The sequence below is a fragment of the Mustela nigripes genome, chromosome 6 (genome assembly GCF_022355385.1).
Source record: "Mustela nigripes isolate SB6536 chromosome 6, MUSNIG.SB6536, whole genome shotgun sequence".
NCBI lineage: Eukaryota > Metazoa > Chordata > Mammalia > Carnivora > Mustelidae > Mustela > Mustela nigripes.
Window position 1 is genome coordinate 7,147,702 of NC_081562.1, and position 20,218 is coordinate 7,167,919.

Sequence of the window (20,218 nt, forward strand, 5' to 3'; positions counted from 1 at the left end):
GCCCCCGCGCCAATCCTCTGACGGAGAGGCCGGCCTGTTATCTAACTTTGCAAAGGGAAGTTCTTCCCCCAGGCTGGGAGCCATAACCAGGGCCTGCCAGGTGAGAGCAGTGAGATGGCTCCCCGCCCACAGCAAGCGTGCACTGCACACTCAGGCACACTTGGCGGGGGGAGGGGGTGGTTGGGGGGGTGCGGGTGGTCCAGCGCTGCAGAGGGCAGGGCCGGCCTTGGGAATCAGTGTGGGCCGGGACCCGACACCCAGCACCGCAGCAGCTCAGCCAAAGGACATAGTGTTAGCACACACCCGCACAGGACGGGGCCTCACGCATGTGCCTGGGAGCCTGGGAGCCTCGAGGGGTGTTAGCATGCTTCGGCGCTGACACCTGTATGCAAGGCACGCGTGTCCTGCAAGGCACGGGGGTTTGCACGGGGTGTGGGTAAGTGGAACTTTGCACCATCAGCAGAGCCCGAAGCTTGCTCTCCTAAAAGAAGCAAGGAAAGTTGCAGTCTGGGATTCCTTTAGTCTTCCGGGGAGGGGAACAGAGGTGCCTGGCAGACCAGCCCTGGGTGGGCAAGCAGAACAGGCATTCCCGAGAGGGAGCAGCTCTGCAAACCCGGCTTAGACTCCTCTTGGGTGATGTCCTGCTTCCCAGCCCATCCTGTGGACCTTAGTGGCAATAGACTGTTTGCTCTCTGTCCCTCTCACCAAGACCTTGGTCTCTGTGGTCCCTAGACCCCTGAATGAATGGTCAAAGCCAAGGTTCTGCATGTCCCCCTCCACTGAAGACGGACATCAGACTTGGCGGTGGGGTGGGGCTGGGGGATGGTGTCAGGCTCTCGATTCTGCCACACACTGATGTGGGATCTTGAACAAGCCACCAGGCTCTTCTGGATCTCAGTTCCCAATCTCCTCGGTGTTGTGACCTCTGAAGCTCCTTTCAGCTCTGGTTCCATGTTTCTGACACTCCAAACTGGATGCAATAAGCACTTGGTTCCCTCCGTGTAGATGATTTCTAGAGCTTTCCAAAACTACTTCGTAAAGAAGCAAAAATTCTCCAGGAACCTCTCTGGACACTCCCCTCCCCAACAGCCCTCCGCCCGTCCTCTGATCACCCTCCCTTCTTTCCTACTAGCCCTCCCCCGACTATGCTCTTTTCCCCATTAATTACAAATTAATTTCAAGTTTTGAATACAAAAATCATTATACGGTGCAAAGCTCAACACTTTTGATTTCTACTCCTGTCCTTCCTCCCCATTCCTCTTCCTCATAAACAAACTTCGTTTCTTTTTGTTTGTTTGCTTTTTAAAGATTTTACTTATTTATTTGACAGACAGAGATCACAAGTAGGCAGAGAGGCAGGCAGAGAGAGAGAGAGGAGGAAGCAGGCTCCCCACTGAGCAGAAAGCCTGATGCGGGGCTTGATCCCAGGACCCTGAGATCATGACCTGAGCCGAAGGCAGAGGCTTAACCCACCAAGCAAACCAGGTGCCTCACAAATTTAGTTTCTTATTTATCCTTCCAGTGCCCTTTGCTTCTGAGACACTGGGCGGTGAGGGTGAGGTGGGCCTGGGGTGCTGGCTGCCTCAGGCTGACCTGGGATTTTCAGGCTGGGCCTGACTCTTGCCCCAGAACCCCCTCATGTGCTAGAGCAGCTCACCACGAATGAGGAGTGGGTGGGCACCCACAGACTGCACGATTCCAGGGGCAACAGGAAATGCCTACCTGTCTCAGAAATAAGCCACCTGTCGAATGACAATTCATCCTCGTGAACTCTGCGGAACGCTTTCTTCTTCTTCTTCTTTTAAGATTTTATTTATTTATTTGAGAGAGCAAGAAAGAGAGAAAGCACGGGGCAGGGGGGAGGGGCAGAGGAGAGGGAGAGGCAGACTCTCCATGGAGCAGGGAGCCCCACCTGGGAGGGCTCGATCCCAGAACCCCAGGATCATAACCTGAGCCAAAAGCAGATGCTTCGCCGGCTGAGGCACCCAGGCGCCCCTCTGCAGAAGCCTTTCAATGTACAAATGTACTAAGTATCTGAGACCGTGCGTGAGTGCTTACTGCATAGCTGGCACCAGCCTAGATCTTGTGACACTCCCTGCCAGGCAGGTCCCTACCCTTAGGGGATTTTCATGCCACTACAAGTCAGCCCACGTGGCACCCCCTCCTCTGCACCCAGCGTATCCAGTTGGCAGCGTCACCTGTGGTCACGCAGGGGCGACATCGGCAGGTTGCTGGGTCAGGCAGCTGGAGAGGGGAAAGACAGGGAGGGGGGAGCCTGCAGAGAAATCTGGAGACCTCTGGAGGGGACCTCCAGGCGGCAATGTTGGGACTGTCTGCACTTCGGTTTCCTGGCTCAGAGGTCTGACACCCGCTGTAGATCCACCCCCCCCCCCCCCCCCCCCCCCCCCGCTGTAGGGGGTTACGTGGACGCGCTTTCTGGCAGAGTCCTCCAGGGCTTTCTCTAGAGAGGTGCAGAGTTTCCCCCCACCCACCTTCAGGTCCCTGACAGCCACCCCACCTGCCCAGGTGGCCTTCCCTAGCAGCAGCTTCCCCAGAGGCAGGCAGGAGGAGCCTGCCGGGGCCCATGGTAGTGGTGGTGGGGCTCCCTGCCCCCTTTACCCACAGGCGTGAAGACCAGAAACAGCCAAGGGCTCAGTAACCAGAGGCTGCTCAAGCCAGCTCTGGCCCCTTGATGGAGGAAGGGTCAGCCACCGGTTGTAAATACGTAGCTTTCACCGGGGCTTGGAGACGCACGCATGAAATACAACAGAGAAAAAGACAGATGCAGGACAGAGTGTGCACGTCGATGACAGTGATACGGCTATCTCTTCAAGCCTCTCTTCTGGTTTTTTGCCTCCTCCAGGAAGCCCTCCCTGGATCTGACACCTGCAGTACCCCCCATCACTGTGCCTGTCCTACCTTCCTACACTCTCCCTCATGGGTCTGTATCCCCTGGCAGACTGTGGAGTCAAGGGAAGCCACTTTCTTCAGGAACCGTGTTCCCAGGACCTGAGATAGAGTGGGTGCTCACTGTTTAGCCCTTTGAGCTAAAGGAGGACCAGAAGAGAATGTAGGGGAATGTAGAGAACTTAAGAATTTCATCCGCCAGGTACTGCTTTTCTTACTTTCTTTGATTTTTCTGCGTTTGAGCAGGTCTGGATGCAGGTTCATGATCTCTCCAGCCCAAGGACGGACCTGCATTTTTCCTCCGGGGGTGGTACCTTGCTGGGCCACTTTGGTGTTTCCAGGGGTGCTGAGAACCCCAGAACATAAGTGCCGAAGGGACCTTTGCCAATCCCTCAGTTCCCAGTGGTTCTTGTTTTACTGTCTCCTTTCTGAGGGTCGTTGGAACCTCTGCTGAACATCTGTAAGCGCTGGACATCAAACGTGCAGGACTGCAGTAGGGAACAGACACGCCGTCCGCAGTGCCTGTGCGCAGAAGGCGCTCGGTCAAGTTGGTGGTTCCTCCGGCTCATCTGGACATTCATCAAGTCCCTGAGCCCCTCTGCATATCTGACCCAAAGGACTCCACCTTGGAAAAGTCACAGGCCTTGGACCCCTGTCCCGGTGCCACTGCACACTAGTTGCAAGCCGTGGGGAGCCGTGGGGTGAGCGCTCCTTCTTGAACACGTGCGGCCCCTCCCGTTGGGATTCCCCTCCATCACCCGCGACGCGCAGGGTGCAGGGGTTCTGGAAAAGCACCTCTCACCCCAGCAGAGATGGGCTTCCCCTACTCAAGAATCCCCAATCTAATACACTCTCCCTTTTTAAAGATGAGAAATCTGGGCTCCGACTTGTCCCCAGTGCAGTCAGAATCTTATTCCAAAGCGTGGCGTGGCCCCTTACTTTTCTGGAAAAGCCACACCCAGAAAGGGCACAGAGCCAGCCCTCTGAACTCAAGACGGTGCCCTTGATGGACGCGGGGAGGGGTGGGTACCTCTGACAGCCCTAAGTGGAGGGCTGGAGCAGGGCGAAGGGTGGCTGCTGGGCCCACTTGTACACAGTACAGCTTGTCCCCGCCAGCCGCGGTGCTGCCTGAGCTGGGGTCAGCTGGGCTGCCCTGTTTACACAGGGACACAGACCTTCTGCCCCTCACCCCTTGGAATGTCCGCCTTTAGGCCTGCCCAGCGCGCCAGCTCTGCCCCACAGATACCAAGCAGCCCAGGCCCCCAGGCACAAGGGACAGGCAGGGAGGAACAGGAGCAACACCTGGGCGGGGGGAGGGGGAGAGGTCAAAGTGCACACATTTATTTTCTAGAACAAAGGCTAAAAGAATCAAGTTTCTTTCATTTTATTTTAAGAAGGACAAAAATTGTTATTAAAACATCTACATTATTATCAAGATACTAGACCTTATGAATATTTAATATTAAAGTGTGGTATTCTTAAATTTTTAATACACAGACATTTTAAAAGGACCATTAAATTGATTACTGCCCAGCTAAGAAATGCAGCATCCCTCTTTCCCCTACCCCAAAGGGACACTCACGTTGGGGCACCTGCCCCCCACCCCACCATGTTTGAAGTCTCGTCTGCCCGCTGGCAGTGGGCACAGGCCCCTGATTCAACTCTCTCCAAGCCTCCCAGTCGGGGTCATGACTGAAATAATCACCCTCATCGTTCAAAGTGGACTCCTGTCCCCACTAACCCCCTGCCTCTTGCTCTCTTCCCAACCCAGGGCAGGGGGGATCCATCTCTGGCCAGGCCAGGGAGCCCTAGATCCCAAGGGCCCCTGGGTGGGTAACAGGTTGAAGAAGAAAAATCTGGACTCTAATTCTATTCTTCTGGGCGGGAGACAAACACCAATCATTTCCTTTCCTGGAGCACTACTGCTCTCTCCCAGCGAGGCCAGAATGGTCTGGAAACTGGGCCCAGGCGGGGCCCCTCCCACCCCCGCTGCCAACCCCCCTCCAACCCACGGCTCTAAGTCCCTGCATCTGAAAAACCCCTCTTAATTACACCAGGATGGCTGCATTTTCTGGCCAAATTCTTTATCTTTAGCCCTCATTAGAAGTCATTCCTTGGATACCACACACATATATAATATTATATAGAGCGATATATTTAATACCTGTGTATATATGCATCACAGGGGCGACATATATACACACTAAAAACGAGGCTGGTGACGACAGACTGCAACACCACGGATCAGGGAAAACAAGTGTCATTGACATTCACGGCCACGGCCACGGCCCTCACCTTGGGTGTGGTCTCTCCTTCCCTCCAGTCACGCTGCCTGCACCGGGGTGCGGCCCGCTGGGGGAAGGGCGCAGGGAGAGGAAAGGGTGCATGCCATGGTTACTGGGGAAGGCTGGGCAGTGATGGCTAGAGAAACAGGGTTCTCTGTGCGCGGGTGCCCAGAACCACATCATCGCTCACTATCGATCCTTGCTTGAGGAGAAATGAGGGGCATTCCATTCTGTCTCACCCCCCCCCCACCCCGGACTCCAGCTGTGGTCCCCGGTTCCTTCCGGGGGGGCCCCACTCTTTGTGCCAACCGCGTGGGACAATCTGGAATGTCTTGGGAACCAGGAGAGGCTGGGTCTGCCCATAGGGAGTGGGATGGAGAGGAAGGGGCGCACGCAGACAAGTCAGACGAGACAGATGGGACAGGGCTTAGTGGCTAGGGGCAGGGGCTGGGGGTCGGCTGAGGTCCCAGGCAGCTGGCGGGGCAGGGAATCAGGGAAGGCCAGGACAGACAGGCACAACTGTACGTCCAGGTCTGGGGAGAGGAGGAGAGGGCCGTGCTGGGTGCCCAGCTGCGTTTCCCTTCTCTCCGTGCTCCCTGAGCCCCGCACTTCCCCTGCCTTCCGGTTCATCCTGCAGAAGGTGCGACCGTGGGTGCCCAGCCCGTTACCAGTACCCTAAGTGGGCGTGGGAAGTAACCTGCTGTCACACTCCCCACCACCATCCTAAGGAGGGGACAGTCCCTCTGCAGGGTGCTGACACGACCAGCCTCCTGAGCCTTCCTTCCTCAGCCCACAGGGGGCGCTGCCTGGGACCCAACGCCACACTGATTTGGAGACGGTCCTGGACCTGCCCAGAGCGTGGAGGGTCCAGCAGACATCTGGTCTTCAACCTTTCGACTACAGTGTGCCTCCAGGCTCTACCCCGTGCCCTGGGCTGGAGAGCCTGGCGGATCACCCCCCCTTCCCGGGTCTTTGTCTCCCTCTCTGCAGTAAGGGCTTTTGGGCGGAGTCATCTCCAAGGACTCTGAGCACCTACAGTCCACATTCCGTGGCCCACAGGAACAGGGCTGGGCTGGTGGCCTGACTGGAGAAGCTCCAGAGATCATCAAGCCCAGCCCCTCCCACTCTTCCAACCACAGGGGAAACTGAGGCCCCAGAGGGCGAGCCACCTGTACTGTGTTCCCAGCTCCATCCTGGGGCTGCATTTTAAAGCTAATTGGGGCCTCCAGCCCTCTGTTGTGTCCTGATGTGCCCTCCCCTCCAGGGGAGGTGAGGATGGGGGGAGGGTGGGGCAGGGAGAAGACTCTCCCGCTGCAGATTCAAGTGGGGACCCCAGGCTCCCCAGCCCTGAGCTTTGGGCCCCCTTTAGGACCAGACAGAAGTTAAAGCTGTAGGCTGAAGCTGGAGGGGTTGGCCAGGCCCCTCCCTCCCCAACCAGAAGAGCCGGGGGTTGGGGGGTATCTGCCCGGGGTTCCAGCAGGATGAGGACCCTGGGACCGCTTAGGGCTGCAGCACGTGCACCTGGGTATGCACACAGGTGGTGGGGGCAGAGAGGATGGACAGGGCCCCAGGGGGCCGGGGGCTGCCTGAGGAGGGCGGCCCCCCACCCCCAGCCCTAGCCTGCCCTGGACCTCCTATCAGGCCCTCTGTCCCCACCCCTGCCCCCGACCCTAGGACTTCACCCGAGGGCCCAGAGCTGGCCCTACTCCCCGGTGACAGCGGCGGCCCCAGGGGCTTCCGGGGCGGCACCAACAGGATTCCCATCCTCTTGCAGCAGGAAGTTGTATTTGCCAAAGTCGTCGTCCCGTGGGCACAGAAGCATATCCTTGCGGGCCTTGGCCAGCTTCTGCTTCAGCACCTCGCGCCGGTCCAGCCACTCGGTGAGCTCCTCCTGCCCGTGAGCGCAGCGGCACTTGTCCCCATCTGGGCAGGCCTTGCCCTTCTGGAGCCTGTGGGCAGCAGGAGGCTCACTGCCCACGCCCCACACCCTTTCCACCACCAGCTGTGGACCCGTGGCTTAACCTCCCCCGAAGACAAGCCTCTCCCTGGGCACCTGGGTCCTGATGAAAGCTGGCCCGTCCCAGCCCACTCTGGGATCTGCCCCAGGGCTCCTGGCGGGGGTCTGGCAGTTCTGAGCCCACCCCACCCCGCCCTGCCCCCATGCTCCGCACACCCAGGAGCAGCTGTCCCCTGGAGGGACACCCCCCTCTGCGTGCTGCTATCTCCAGGCCAGGGAGAGCCAGGGCTGGACACAGGCTCATCTCAGGTTTACCCCGCTGCCTGCCAGGTCCCGCCGAGCCCGCCCCATGGCCCCGGCCGCCCAGGGAGCACCTGTCGCAGAGCCGGAACTCCCCCATGGGGAAGCGGTAGGCCCAGCCGCTGGCGTCGCTGTCGGAGGTGAAGACCTTCTCCTTGTGCTTCTCAGACTGGATGTGCTGCTGCCACTGCTTCTTGCTGTTGCTGTTCTTGCCGCAGAGCCAGCAGTGGTAGCCCATCTGGGGGCACAGCTGCCATGGGTGCCCACTCGTTGCTCCCCGGCCCACTTCCCCACCCCCCGGCCCGGGGACGCCGGCCCCGCCCCACGCCCTCCCAGATCAGCCTCAGACCCCGGCCAAAGCAGGCTGTTACCATGATGTCGGCGTAGTCTGTGGGCATCTGGATCTGCTTCTCCCCTTCCCGAGAACTGATCGGGGTCCCTTCCCCTGGCTTCCCTGGGTTGTGTTTCTTCAGCCACATGTCATAGGTCTGCTGCATGTCCAAGACTGGAGGGGAAGAGAGGTGCCTGGTGGGAAGGGAGCCTCCCTCCATTCTGCCCCGATCCCCCCACCCCCGGACCCGTGAGCTGGGGGCACCCCAGGCCTTGCTGTTGGGCTGCCCAGTCAGCAAGAGAAGACACAGAGAGGGGACGGCCTGGGGTGGCAAAGGAAGAGGGAGCAGGTGCTCCTGGGCCTGCTGAGAGGGTCTGGCACCGCGGGGGGCACTGGGCCTGCTCTTGCCCTCATGCTTCTTCTTTTTTTTTTTTTTTTTTTTTTTTTTAAAGATTTTATTTATTTATTTGACAGAGAGAGATCACAAGTAGGTAGAGAGGCTGGCAGAGAGAGAGAGAGGGAAGCAGGCTCCCTGCTGAGCAGAGAGCCCGATGTGGGACTCGATCCCAGGACTCTGAGATCATGACCTGAGCTGAAGGCAGCGGCTTAACCCACTGAGCCACCCAGGCGCCCCTCTTCTTTTTTTTTTTAAAGGTTATTTATTTATTTACTTGACAGACAGAGATCACAAGTAAGCAGAGAGGCAGGCAGAGAGAGAGGAGGAAGCAGGCTCCCCGCTGAGCAGAGAGCCCGATGTGGGGCTCGATCTCAGGACCCTGGGATCATGACTTGAGCCAAAGGCAGAGGCTTTACCCCACGGAGCCACCCCGGCGCCCCTCTTGCCCTCACTCTTGTTCTCCTTCATGAACGTCCACATGTCCCTCTCCTCCGGGCTGTGTGCGAAGGAGCAGTTCCCCACGTACTGGCACTTGCGGCCGTTCTGCGCGTGGATGCAGAGCTGCAAGGTGGGCGTGGGGAGAGCCGGCTGAGTCCTGCCACGGTCTGCACAGCCCCGGGCGGCAGGCAGGCCCTCCTGGGGCGCCTCAGTCCCCCCCACACCTGAGCTCCTGCCACCACCCTGCTCCCCGCTCCGGGCCCTCACATCGTATTGCTGTGGGAAGTTGCGAATGGAAGGCAGCGGCCTCACGGACACCCATTTCCTCTTGGCCTTCGACATCACCAGAAGGACCCGCCGCTCCTTGGTCCAGCTGCAGGACAGAGGTGGCTTGTGGGGAGGCCCGGGGGACAGCCCCGGCCTCCATCCTCGGGCAGCTCTGCTGGGCATCCCCCACCTGGCTCCCCAGTGCCCCCTCAGGCCCCGCCCCCGCCCGGCTCACCGGTGCCCCGCAGCCCCTGCTCCCACCCGGGTCATGGGTGCCCCCGCAGCCCCCGCCCGGCTCACCAGTGCCGGGCCTTGGCACTGCAGTACTTGAGGTCTTTGTCAGGCTCCACCACCTGCCCATTCCTCCAGCACTGGCCACACACGAACTTCATCTGCAGGTCGAAGGTGCTGGGCCCGTGTGTCCGAGGGGCACCCTGTGGGGCAAAAGGGCTGGGAGTTATCCAGGCTGACGCCTGGGGTCTGTCCCATAGGTGGCCTCCAGGAGTGCTAGGGCCACCTGGAGCCTTAGAATGAGCCAGCCCATCATCACCACTTCCCAAAGGGAAGTAACCTCCCCACACAAGGCACGCCCCCGGCCTCAGTGTGGGAGCCAGGCCTGGGACAGGCCCCCTGGTTCCCGCAACCACTCTCTGCCTTGCCAGGCTAGTCCCCGCGGGTCTGCTCTTTGGAGCTGCTCACATCTCCCTGCGCCTGGCATGTTTCTGCACATGCTGTTCCATCCGCCCGGAATGCCCTTCCTCCAGACGTCTTCAGGCTGATTTTGGAAACTTTCAAAACCCAGCTCGAGCCCCACCTCCTCTAGGAAGCCTTCCCTGGAGCACTCCTAAGGGGCAGCTGCCCATCCTAGAAGCTCCCACTCTACCTAAACTGCCTCACATTGGTCAGCTCAGCTTGACATGAGGCCCGGGCCCCGGGGGACAGCAGGGCCTGGGCGGGAAGCCGCTCACACAGGAGCCTGCCTTGGGGGGTGGCACAGACTTCCGGGCAGCCCTGGACCCCCTCGGGCCCCACCATGTTCACTGTCCATCTTCTTCTCTAGCCTTGCCTTGGCAGGCAGGACAGCCTAGTCTTCTGCACCCCTGGGATGGGGGGGGTGAAAGGTGGGAAAAATGCCCAAGCAGGCTTGTCTTCTGCCCCCTTCAACCCCCTCACGCAGCTAGGTTGGCTAACCTACTGCCTTTCCTGTGACCTAGAGCACCCCTCTCCTCCCTGGAGCCACAGATGGGGGGGTCACACCTCCAGGCAGCGCTCTCCCCCGCAGGCTGGAAGAGGACACATGTCCCCCACCATGGGAGCCCCCTGTGTGCCTGGCACTCCCTAGTTCAGGGCCTGTCTTTGAGCAGGAAGGGGTTCTGTCTACGTGTGTTCACTGACCCCTGGCCTGGTGCTGGAGACGACTTGCAGCCTGGCTCGGCCCCAGGATGACCTCCATGTCACCTCGGTGACAAGGAAAAAGGAGACCTTCGTAACTGGGGCACGCAATGGGCTAGGAGTGGGCAAGAGGTTCTCCACACCACTCCAGATTTCCAGGTGTTCCACTGGATTCTCACAGAAGCCTGAGGGGACCCATTTCACAGACGAGGTAAGTGGGGACGGCTCTCATGGGCAGCCTTGCCAGTTCACTGAACTTCCCTTTTTTTTTTTTTTTTTTTTTTTTTAAAGGTTTTATTTATTTACCTGACAGAGATCACAAGTAGGCAGAGAAGCAGACAGAGAGAGAGGAGGAAGCAGGCTCCCCACAGAGCAGAGAGCCCGATGCGGGGCTCGATCCCAGGACCCCGAGATCATGACCTGAGCTGAAGGCAGAGGCTTTAACCCACTGAGCCACCCAGGCGCCCCTGAACTTCCCTTTTCACAACCCTAGAGCCTCAGCAGCTCCTGGCGGCAGCCCTAGTGGGGGTGGAGGGTAGGTGGGGTCATTCCCATGTGACTGGATAAAAGCAGAGGCTCTGCGAGGTTGCTAAGCCACTCCCGGGTAAGTGGCCTGAGGACAGGAACCTGGCGAGAGGCAGGTGCTTGTGCCTCTCTGTGGGACGGCACAGCTGCGGAGCCGTGGGCACGGGGCCCGAGCAGCTTCTACTCGGGCTCACAGGCCTCGCAGGGCTGCCGGCCCCGCCCTCAGATGGCAAGCAAGCAAGATGCCACATGCCCTAGTCGTGGCCAAGCCTGGCGCAGAAGCCCTGCTCCAGAGCCAGGCCCAAAGGGGGTGTCTTGGGTGGGCTCGGTGGGGCCCCTGGCAGCAAGAGGGGGTGGAAACCCATCGGGACACCTGGGGACCCTGGCGGCAGCCGTGAGGAGGAAGAAGGGGTGAGAGGTAGTGAGGGGTCAGTCCTTGAAGAGAACACTGGAGGTCCAAGCCAAGCCCCTCACTGCTTTTCAGCCGGGATCCTGGCCAGGAACAAAACCCAAACCACATGGCAGGGAGGGGGGAGGGAGAAGAGCACAGGAAGGGACAGAGGAGGGAGAGAAAGAAAAAGGAGCAAAAAGACAGGCTAGGGGGAGAGAGCGGGGGGGTAGATGTTCCCAGGGGACCAGGCAGTCCTGGGGGCCAGCCTGCCCTGCTCCCTGGTTCACTCCCACCCCCATGCTGGCCTCAGTGGGGCCCAGGGGGCCAGCCTCCTCCCAAAGCGACCAGTGGGTGGGCCTGGCCTGGGGAAGGGGTTGTCCCTCATGTGCAGATGGCACGGAGGTCTCGCCTCACACTATCTCTTGGGCCCGAGACCACCCTCCTGTCCCCGCTGTAATCCAGGGCTATAGTGGTCCCCACCTCTTGGGGATGATAGGAGGATTAGGGAGGGCACAGGGCCCAGTGCAGTGCAGGGTCGCGGCAAGCTGCAGCCTGGTCAGCGTCTGTGACCCTCACGCCCACCCAGAGACACACCAGGCAGGGATATGGTCCCCATTTTATGGGTGAGGCATCCTCAGGGGAAGTGGGGATGGGGTTGGGTGGTAGGGGAACAGAGCGACGTCAGAGAACCAGGCATTTACACCACTGAGTGTGCCCCCAGGTTAGTCTCTAGCATGCTCTGAGACTCAGTTTCCCCATCTGCAAATGCCACAGTGCCGCAGCTCACTTCTTCAGGGACACTGGACAGGGACGGATGGGAGGTGATACGACCCGTGGGAAGGAAAACCAGGATATTGACACGGGTGTCAGGGACCCTCCCTAGAAGACGCTTTTGCATTACAAAGGGGGAAAACATAACTTCACAGTAGAGAAACTTCTACAGGGCAGGTGCGTCTAACCAAATAATCACCACTAAAGGGACACACCCTCCTGAGGACAGAGCTGAGAACATAACACCAGCTCTGGGATTCTGGAACCATCAGACAATCCCAAACGAGTGAGCCTTGTACAAGACAGCTGCTCTTCAAAACCATCAATGCCGTGCAGGACAAGAAAGGCCAGGGGACTGCTCTAGATTAAAGGAAATGAGATGGGGCACCTGGGTGGCTTAGTTGGTTAAGCATGTGCCTTCGGCTCGGGTCATGATCTTAGGGTCCTGGGATCGAGTCCCCAGTTGGGGTCCCTTCTCCTTCTCCCTCTGCCCCTCCTCCCTGCTTGTGCACTCTCTGTCCCTCTAACTTTTTCAAATAAATAAGTAAAATCTTCAAAAAGAGAGAGAGAGAGAGTAATTAGACAGACACAACTAATGAATGCAGTGTCACTTGGGATTTCGGGATGATTCACAAAATCTAACTAATGGGACACCATAATCTGAAAAATTATCCCAATGTTAGTTCTGTGATGCCATTGTCCTGTGGTTATTATGTAAGACCGTGGCCTTATTTTTATGAAACAGACACCAGAGTATTTAGGGGTGATACGGCATCACGACTATAACTCACCCTCAAACAGTTCAGAAGAAGATATGTATATAATTGTACACAAATGTTTATGTGTGGATGTACACACACACACACGTAGGGTGAAGCAAGTGTAGAATGTGGTAAAATGGGTTATTATCTGGGGAACCTAGAAACGGGTACACAGGAATTCTTTGTACCATTCTGGTAATTTTCTGGGTACGTCTGAAAAGAGGCTCCATTACAGGGATGGAGAGTGGCCCCCGGAGACCGGATCCCACCCCCAGCGCCAACCCAGCGCCTCACCAAGCCACTGCTGGCCTTCCCGGCGTGGGCTTCCATCTGCTGCCAGTACTTCTTGGATTCCTGGACGATGTCTTCGTGGGTCATGCCTGTGGAGGGCGGGACCAGACACGGGCGTCCGTGAAGGAGCTCAGCGAGGAGAGAGGCAGGGGATCGGCAGGGTCCCACCTGGGCCCAGGCCCAAGGAGTCCCACTCCCCAGCCAGGCCCCGCCATGGAGAGACACACGGAGCAGGGAACACACTCATCCTCTCTGGGCCTCTCTGTTCAGTTGGGAATGGAGGGAGGACCTGCTCCAAGCCCTCACAGGGAGCGGGAGAATCCATGCAGCCAAGAGTGGGGAGATGCAGGAGAAAGGTGTTGGGCCTGCGGCAGGGTAGGGGGACGCCCCTGCCCTCATGCCAGGGTCTCCCCAGCTACTCAGCCCCCCTCCCTCAGCAGGGTCTCAGGCCTGACTGCTGCTTGGCAGCCCCTAGCCCGCTGTTTTCAGGGCTCCACACCTGGCCCAGCCTGGCTCTCTAGCTCGATGAGGGGCCACTGCTCTTTGCTTAAGGTCAGCAAAGGGCCAGACACCCGAACCTGGTGGCCCAGACCTTCCTAGTCCAACTGCTGACGGTGGAACCCAGCCTCTGAGGCACAGCTTGGAGCCTCTCCCGTCTCCTCCAGTCCCTTTCTCAGACTGATTTCCTTTTGACCTTGTCCTATGGATACTGCTCCATGGTGACCGCTGGTCACTGGAGACTTACTCTGGGCCAGGCACTGTACCTGATACCCATTTTCTTGCTGAGGATTCCCAAATACAGCCCAGACCTCACCTGTGACTTCCAAAATTCCCCAGCCAGCTGCCTGCTCCACATTTCCACTTGACGTCCAAGAGGCAGCTCAAACGCCCTTCGTCCCACACTGAGCCTAATGGGATGCGCCCCCCCCCCCCCCCCACCCCTGGTCCTCCTACAGCCTCCCCTTCTGAGAACAGACCAACCCCATCCTTCGGTTACTCTGCTCAGAAACCGTGCGGTGACCTGGATGCCAGGTCTCCTATTTGTCTCCTATTTCATATCTGCTCCATCGACAGCAACTGCTGGCTCCACCATCAACATATCCCTAGAATGGGCTCATTCCTTCCACCGCCGCCACTGTCGCCCTGGCCTGGGCCACACCTTCCCTGCTCCCCCACTGTTCGCCCTCACCCCTCTATTCTCCACCCAGGAGCCAGAGCGACTTTTAAAAAATATTGATCCATCATATACCTCCACCCCCCGCCCAATCCCTCCAGACCTTGCATATTCAGAACAATCCCGACTCTATGCACGACCTAGAGACTGCTACACCCTTGGGTCCCTACCAACCTCTTCCTGCCAGGCACTAAGCAGCTCCGCTCTCCCGGGCAGTGTTTCTGTACCAAGCTGGCTCCTGCCTCAAGGCCTCCAGCCTTGCTCTTCCCTCTGCCCGGCGTGCCCGCCCTACCCTTCCTCGCTCCAACACCACCTCCCCAGGAGGCCCTCCCTGACCGTCTTATCCCGAATGCCCCAGCCTGAGGCCCTCCCCAGCCCTTTGCTTTGCTTTACTTTCCTCTCAGCGCTGAGCACGTCTGAAATTACATAAGCCTGTTTCATCAACTCGAAGAGGACATCAATTGTCAGATGCACCGTTATTTTATGTTACATCCAAAACAGTGCTGCTAAATTGCATTACAGCACACAGTGGGGGAAACCTGTGTCCTAGAACAGATGGAACGTGGGATTTATACTACTGGTTACACGGCCTGCCTTGCCCTTACTTATAGATCGCAGATGTTCCCGGAGAGCAAGGACCGGAGCTGGAGGCAGACCCTTAACCGCTGAGCCGCCCAGGCGCCACAAGGTGGAGGGTACGATCACCAGGTCACAGGGGTTGACAAATGGAGACTCAGTGAGGGGAAGTGACCCACTGGTGACCAACCGGGCAACGGGGCTCTGCCTCCTCTCCCTTTCTACGTGTGTTCCCCCGGCAGTGCTCGGTCCAGGGAAAAACCCAAGATCTTTCTGGAGTGGGAGGCTCCCTGAGAGCAGAGCCTTTGTGTCCTTTGTGATCTCCCTGATGTCTGGGGGGTGGGGGGACAGCTCCTGCAGAGCCCCCCCCCCCCCAGTAACTGCCCCTTGTGACCTCCCTCTGCCACCTGCCCAGGGCTGGCCCATCTACCCTCGGGCCAATCCTGCGCCTCTCCCCTACCCCCTGGCCGCCCCTGCCCAGCCCCCTCACCTGAGTACTGCTGCAGCAGCCAGACTTTGAGCTCGATGAAGCTGTGGGCGAAGTGGCAGCTGTCTTCCCGCAGGCAGCCGTAGCGCACCTCGTGGCGGCACACGTCGAACTGGAAATGCTCCTGGAACTGGCGGATCTTGGAGTACTTGAGGGAGGTGGAGCGGACGATGTGCACCAGGCACCTGGCAGGCAGAGGGCAGGGCGGAGGGGCACGATGCAGGCTGGAGTCCCTCAGGTACAGCGCAAGCCTAAGGGGAGGGGCTTCCTGCCCTATTAAAAGGCTTCCAAAATAGGACAGCACGGTAGGCAAGAGGTGGGGGTCCTACACTCAGGCCGTCCTGGCGGTGTGTTCCTTTCCTGGCCTCAATCCAGGGCCAGCTCCAAGGTGGCACTGCCAGCGGGAGGCCACAGATCCCACCTGCTAGGAGGCTGGGAGAAGGGAGTGCCGGCGGGGGGGGGGGGGGGGGGTCAGATGGGGGGGAAAGACAAGCAGGTTCCCAGCCTGATGCCCCAGAACCAGAGAAGCAGGATTCCAGCACCTCCTCTGGGACAGCATTTTATTTTATTTTATTTGTTGTTGTTCTCTAGTTTGTATTTCATAATCATAGAGGTAACTCTGCAGGTTGCGATCTGGGGGTCGTGGGCCAGAGCCCCGCGTGGGGCTCCTGCCTAGCGTGGGGCTCCCGCCCAGCATGGACTCTGCTTGAGACTCTCTTTCCCTCTGCCTTGACCCTTCCCACTCATGTTTTCTCTCTCTCTCAAATCAATCAATCAATCTTAACACACACACACAAAACCGTTAATTCTGCAATCCAGCCAGATTCGGAGGGGAGTAAGGAAAATACAGAACCCATAGAACCGCAGCGACAACACAAAGATGATAGGGTATTTTGAGCCGCTGGGGGCAAGGGGTGCTCTCCTGAGCTACAGAAGGAATAGTCTGGTGGTTAAGATAAAACACAAGTCAAATATATTAGAATTGTGGGACAGGATTTTAACGACGATAACGACAACCCTAGAAGATTGGCTTCATCATCAACTTCCCAGACAGGAAAACCAAGGGCCACAGGACATGAAACAGGCATTGACCAGGCTGGGAGAGGACCCAGGTTTGTCTGACTCAGGGCCCAGGGCTCTAATCATCCATGTGGGGGGAGCCAAGGGGAGTCAGAGGGAGCAAAGGTGGGTGCCAGGCCTGACCAAGACCCTCCTACTCATTGTCTGCTGCCAATGTCATGGGAGTGGGGGGCACCGGATGGGAGTCAGAGAAGTGGCCTCTCACGTGCCTACTGAGTGAGCTACTTCCAAGCCCCATCAGTACAACAGAGACTGTAAGATGCTGGCTCTGAGCCCTAAATTCTGCACCTCGCCTTGGCACCCTAGATCCACCCATCAGTTGCTCCCCAGGGATCTGAACCACCCCGGCTCTCCGTGGGCCTTTGCTCCTAGCCCCAGGCTGTGGGTCCTACTCACTTGTTGTTGTAGAAGCTGTGCTTGGCAGCCAGGTTGGAGCAGACCGACGGAGAGTCCTTGGTGCCTTTGCTGATGATCCGGGGCTTACTGTCAAAGCAGATCTGCCCGGGGAGGAGAGGGGCTGGGACCTAGTACAGCCACCCCGGGAGGGGTAGACTGGGTCCCCGCTAGCCCTGCTCTAAGTCAGGGGAGTGAGAAAGGGCACCTCAGGCTCTGTGGCTCCCACCTCTCTGACTCTGGCCCCTGGATAGCCTGGGCTGTGTCTCTGGGGTCCCACCACTCCAGATGCCTGGGGCAGGGTGCAACTCTAGGTCTCTGGGCCTGAGTTTCCTCAGCTGGAAACTGGGGTGACCGTGCCTGCTGTCCCACAGGTCCACTGGGAAGCTCAGAAAGGACACAACAGAACTGCAAATGCTTTGGAAAGTACATGCAGCTGTTGGCTGGGAGCTCTGAAGGGAGCGGCCAGTCCACCTGCTCTGAGAGTTGCGGGGGGAAGGGCTGGCTGTGCACTGGGTCAAGGTTGGGCTGAGCAGCACCAACCCTGCCAGCAACCTGGATCCAGACCTCTGGCTCCACGTGGAGAGGGATCTGACCCTGACACTGCCCTCAACATGCTCCGATCAGGCAGGGAAGCCGGGGGCCGGCAGGGTCTGCTGTGGCAGCTCTGGGGAAGGAATTTATGACAACTTGGCAGAGCTGCTGGGATCAGAGCTGAGCCTCAGAGCGTCCAAGATATGGGAACACAGGGAGGGCACTCCCGGGAGAGGGGACAGCCTGGATACAGGCAGGCAAGTGGGCAGGGAGACGTGCTGGGCACCGGAGCCCGCACAGCTGGACAAGGAGATGTGGGGAGGGCAAGTACGTACAGCACCTGGTGCCCACCCTGGCCTCTGATGGCCATTTGGAAAGAGCGGGCAGGACTCTCTTTCTTTTCTTGAGCGAGACAGGGTCCTATGGGCCTTTCTGGCAGTCCAAGCACCTACTGATTCTCAAGTCAGGCCTCCCAAACGGCCAGGTGCCAGGACTGACATCTGATAACAGGGCACTCCAGGGAGCCCCTCCCCAGTGCCATCCACGCCATTGACTGTGGGGTGGCAGGCAAGTGGGACAGCACAGTAGGCAAGAGGTGGGGGTCCTCACAGCGGGTACCTCACAGAGGAAAGTGAAGATGCCCTGGTGCTCCTTAAGGAGCTTGGCGATGGTGAGGCTGCCGCGCTTGACGCCCCCCAGCGGGTCAAAGAGAAGGTCACGGTTGAGGGTGCCCTTCCGCTCCTCTGTCCACACGTCGATCTCCTCCTGATGGTAGGCGAAGGTGCAGTTATCCCCGTACTTACAGTCCTGCTTGTTAATCATGTCTGCAAAGAGGCAACAGGACACACGTTCTGCCAGGCGGGACGGTAGCCCGCAGAGCCCCCAGCACCTCTGCTGCAGCAGGCGGGACTCAGGCTCATCCCCAACGTGGCCGGGGGGCGGGGGGGCTGCTGCTCGGGACTCGGGTGGGGCCAAGCCACAGAGCTGGGGAAAGCCCTTCCCGGGCCAGGTCCCTCCTCCGCTCCACACCCATGCTGAGGGCAGTGCCTGCCTTTTCCATCCACCAAGGATGCGGTCAGCGCACTCTACCACCCCACAAAGCTGCCTTCTGGGGGTCGGGCAGGATGAGAGGTAGGATGAAGGGCTTTGCAGATGAACACAGCCTCGAAATAAACACACGGGGTTTTACTCTCATTATGCACCAGGAAAATACCACTGGTTAAGGGCCTGGGCCTTGGAATCTGGCAGACTTGGGCTGGGAGTCCCTGTTATTCCTCAGCTGTCTGTCCCATAAACAGAGACAATTGGGTTGTTGTACAGATTAAGTGAAATAATAAAGCCCCTGGGGACCAAGGGCGCCTGGCTGGCTCAATCGGTAGAGCATGTAACTCTTGATCTCGGGGCCGGGAGTCCAAACCCCACGCTGGGTGTGGAACCTACTTTAAAACAGAAAGCATGGGGCACCTGGGTGTCTCAGGCCTTAAGCGTCTGCCTTCAGCTCAGGTCATGATTCCAGGGTCCTGGGTTCAAGCCCCAAGTCAGACTCTCTACTCAGCAGGAAGCCTGCTTCTCCTTCTCCTTCTCCCACTCCCCCTGCTTGTATTCCCTTTCTGGCTGTCTCTCTGTCAAATAAATCTTAAAATAAAATAAATAAATAAATAAATAAATAAATACCAAAAAAAAAAAAAAACAGAGAACAAAAAACAAAAAAATGCTCCTGGAAACCAGGGAGTTGGGAGGGCAGCAGGCTCACAACCTGGAGCCCTGCCATCTCCTGGTGGCGGAGAGGGTTTTTCTTTCTCTCCCCTGCTCACACTCTAAGTCTGCCCTGCCTCACCCTCCTGCCAGGCTGCTGGCACACAAGGACAAGGGAGCCAGTGGACAGATGGTCACCACTGGCTGCTCTGTGCCCGAACCAGCTCTGCACCGGGCGGGAACCCTGTATGGAAAGGCTTCCCAAGATCTGGGTGCTGCTTGATCACGTTCAAGATCAAGATCAAGTGTGCAAAGGAGTCCGGGTTCTGGGTGCTTACAGACGGGGGACTTGTAAGCCTCAGAGAGTATGGACTTCATCTACACTGGCCAGGGGAGGGCTGACTGAGGCCTTCAAGCCCAGAAGCGACATGTCCTTAAGATCCTGCTGGGAGGACAGGTCGCTGGTCCAGAGAGCCTAGGGCTACAGCCTCCGGCTGGGTTGAGGGACAAAGGCGGAGCCTCCTGAAGCCTCAGCTTCCCAGCCCTGAGTTGTGAGGATGCGTGATGGTGGGTACAGAAGGGCAACACTAGAATTGCCCAGCAATGTCGTGACTACTTGTAGAGAGCCGTGAAGACTGCTCCAAGACGCTTGCTTGGGAAATCGAAGTTGGCAAGCAAGGTACCCGACAAACGTCCATTAAATACCGGCCATGTCGCCATGAGCCAGAAGTGGGGACAACGGCAACAAAGTAACATTTATTTATTTATTTATTTTTTAATAACTGTCTTTTTTTTTTAAGATTTTATTTATTTATTTGGCAGAGAGAAATCACAAGTAGATGGAGAGGCAGGCAGAGAGAGAGAGAGGGAAGCAGGCTCTCTGCCGAGCAGAGAGCCCGATGCGGGACCCGATCCCAGGACCCTGAGATCATGACCTGAGCCGAAGGCAGCGGCTTAAACCACTGAGCCACCCAGGCGCCCCACAAAGTAACATTTAAAAGCTAATACTTATCAATCTGTTTACTCTACTATGTACCAGTCCTATGTGCTTTACGTGGCTTCTCCCCACATCCTTCCCACAGTCCTTCGGGCCCCTGCAGCTGTGACAGCAACCGCTTTCCACGGACTGCCTGGCTCTCACGCTCAGTTTAGGGGCTTTCGCTGGAATGGAACATCTCAAATGTTCTCCCCCAGTCTGCGGAGCTGTCAAGACAGGGCCTAGATGCTCATTCTGCTGTGGGATGACTCCTCGATGAATGTCTTCCT

General features: G+C 58.1%; 1 protein-coding gene and 1 long non-coding RNA gene across 6 annotated transcripts in view; one reads left to right on the forward strand and one right to left on the reverse strand.

The window, feature by feature from the left end:
- The first annotated feature begins 1 nt into the window (after window position 1).
- LOC132019185 (uncharacterized) lies at window positions 2–4,766 on the forward strand. The gene is made up of 2 exons (XR_009404716.1): window positions 2–100; window positions 3,154–4,766. It is a non-coding gene; the product is annotated as an uncharacterized LOC132019185 (long non-coding RNA).
- ZC3H7B (zinc finger CCCH-type containing 7B) overlaps window positions 4,276–20,218 on the reverse strand; it is a 58,691-nt gene continuing 42,748 nt past the window's right edge. For all 5 annotated transcript variants that reach the window (XM_059401919.1, XM_059401917.1, XM_059401918.1 and 2 more), the window contains exons 14-23: window positions 17,876–18,081; window positions 16,727–16,827; window positions 15,254–15,435; window positions 13,017–13,102; window positions 9,183–9,316; window positions 8,883–8,988; window positions 8,630–8,738; window positions 7,821–7,954; window positions 7,524–7,687; window positions 4,276–7,141 (exon numbers count right to left, since the gene is read on the reverse strand). In XM_059401919.1, coding sequence (XP_059257902.1) covers window positions 6,895–7,141; window positions 7,524–7,687; window positions 7,821–7,954; window positions 8,630–8,738; window positions 8,883–8,988; window positions 9,183–9,316; window positions 13,017–13,102; window positions 15,254–15,435; window positions 16,727–16,827; window positions 17,876–18,081 — 1,469 coding nt within the window. In that variant the 3' untranslated portion in view covers window positions 4,276–6,894. The remainder of the gene's footprint in view (window positions 7,142–7,523; window positions 7,688–7,820; window positions 7,955–8,629; window positions 8,739–8,882; window positions 8,989–9,182; window positions 9,317–13,016; window positions 13,103–15,253; window positions 15,436–16,726; window positions 16,828–17,875; window positions 18,082–20,218) is intronic.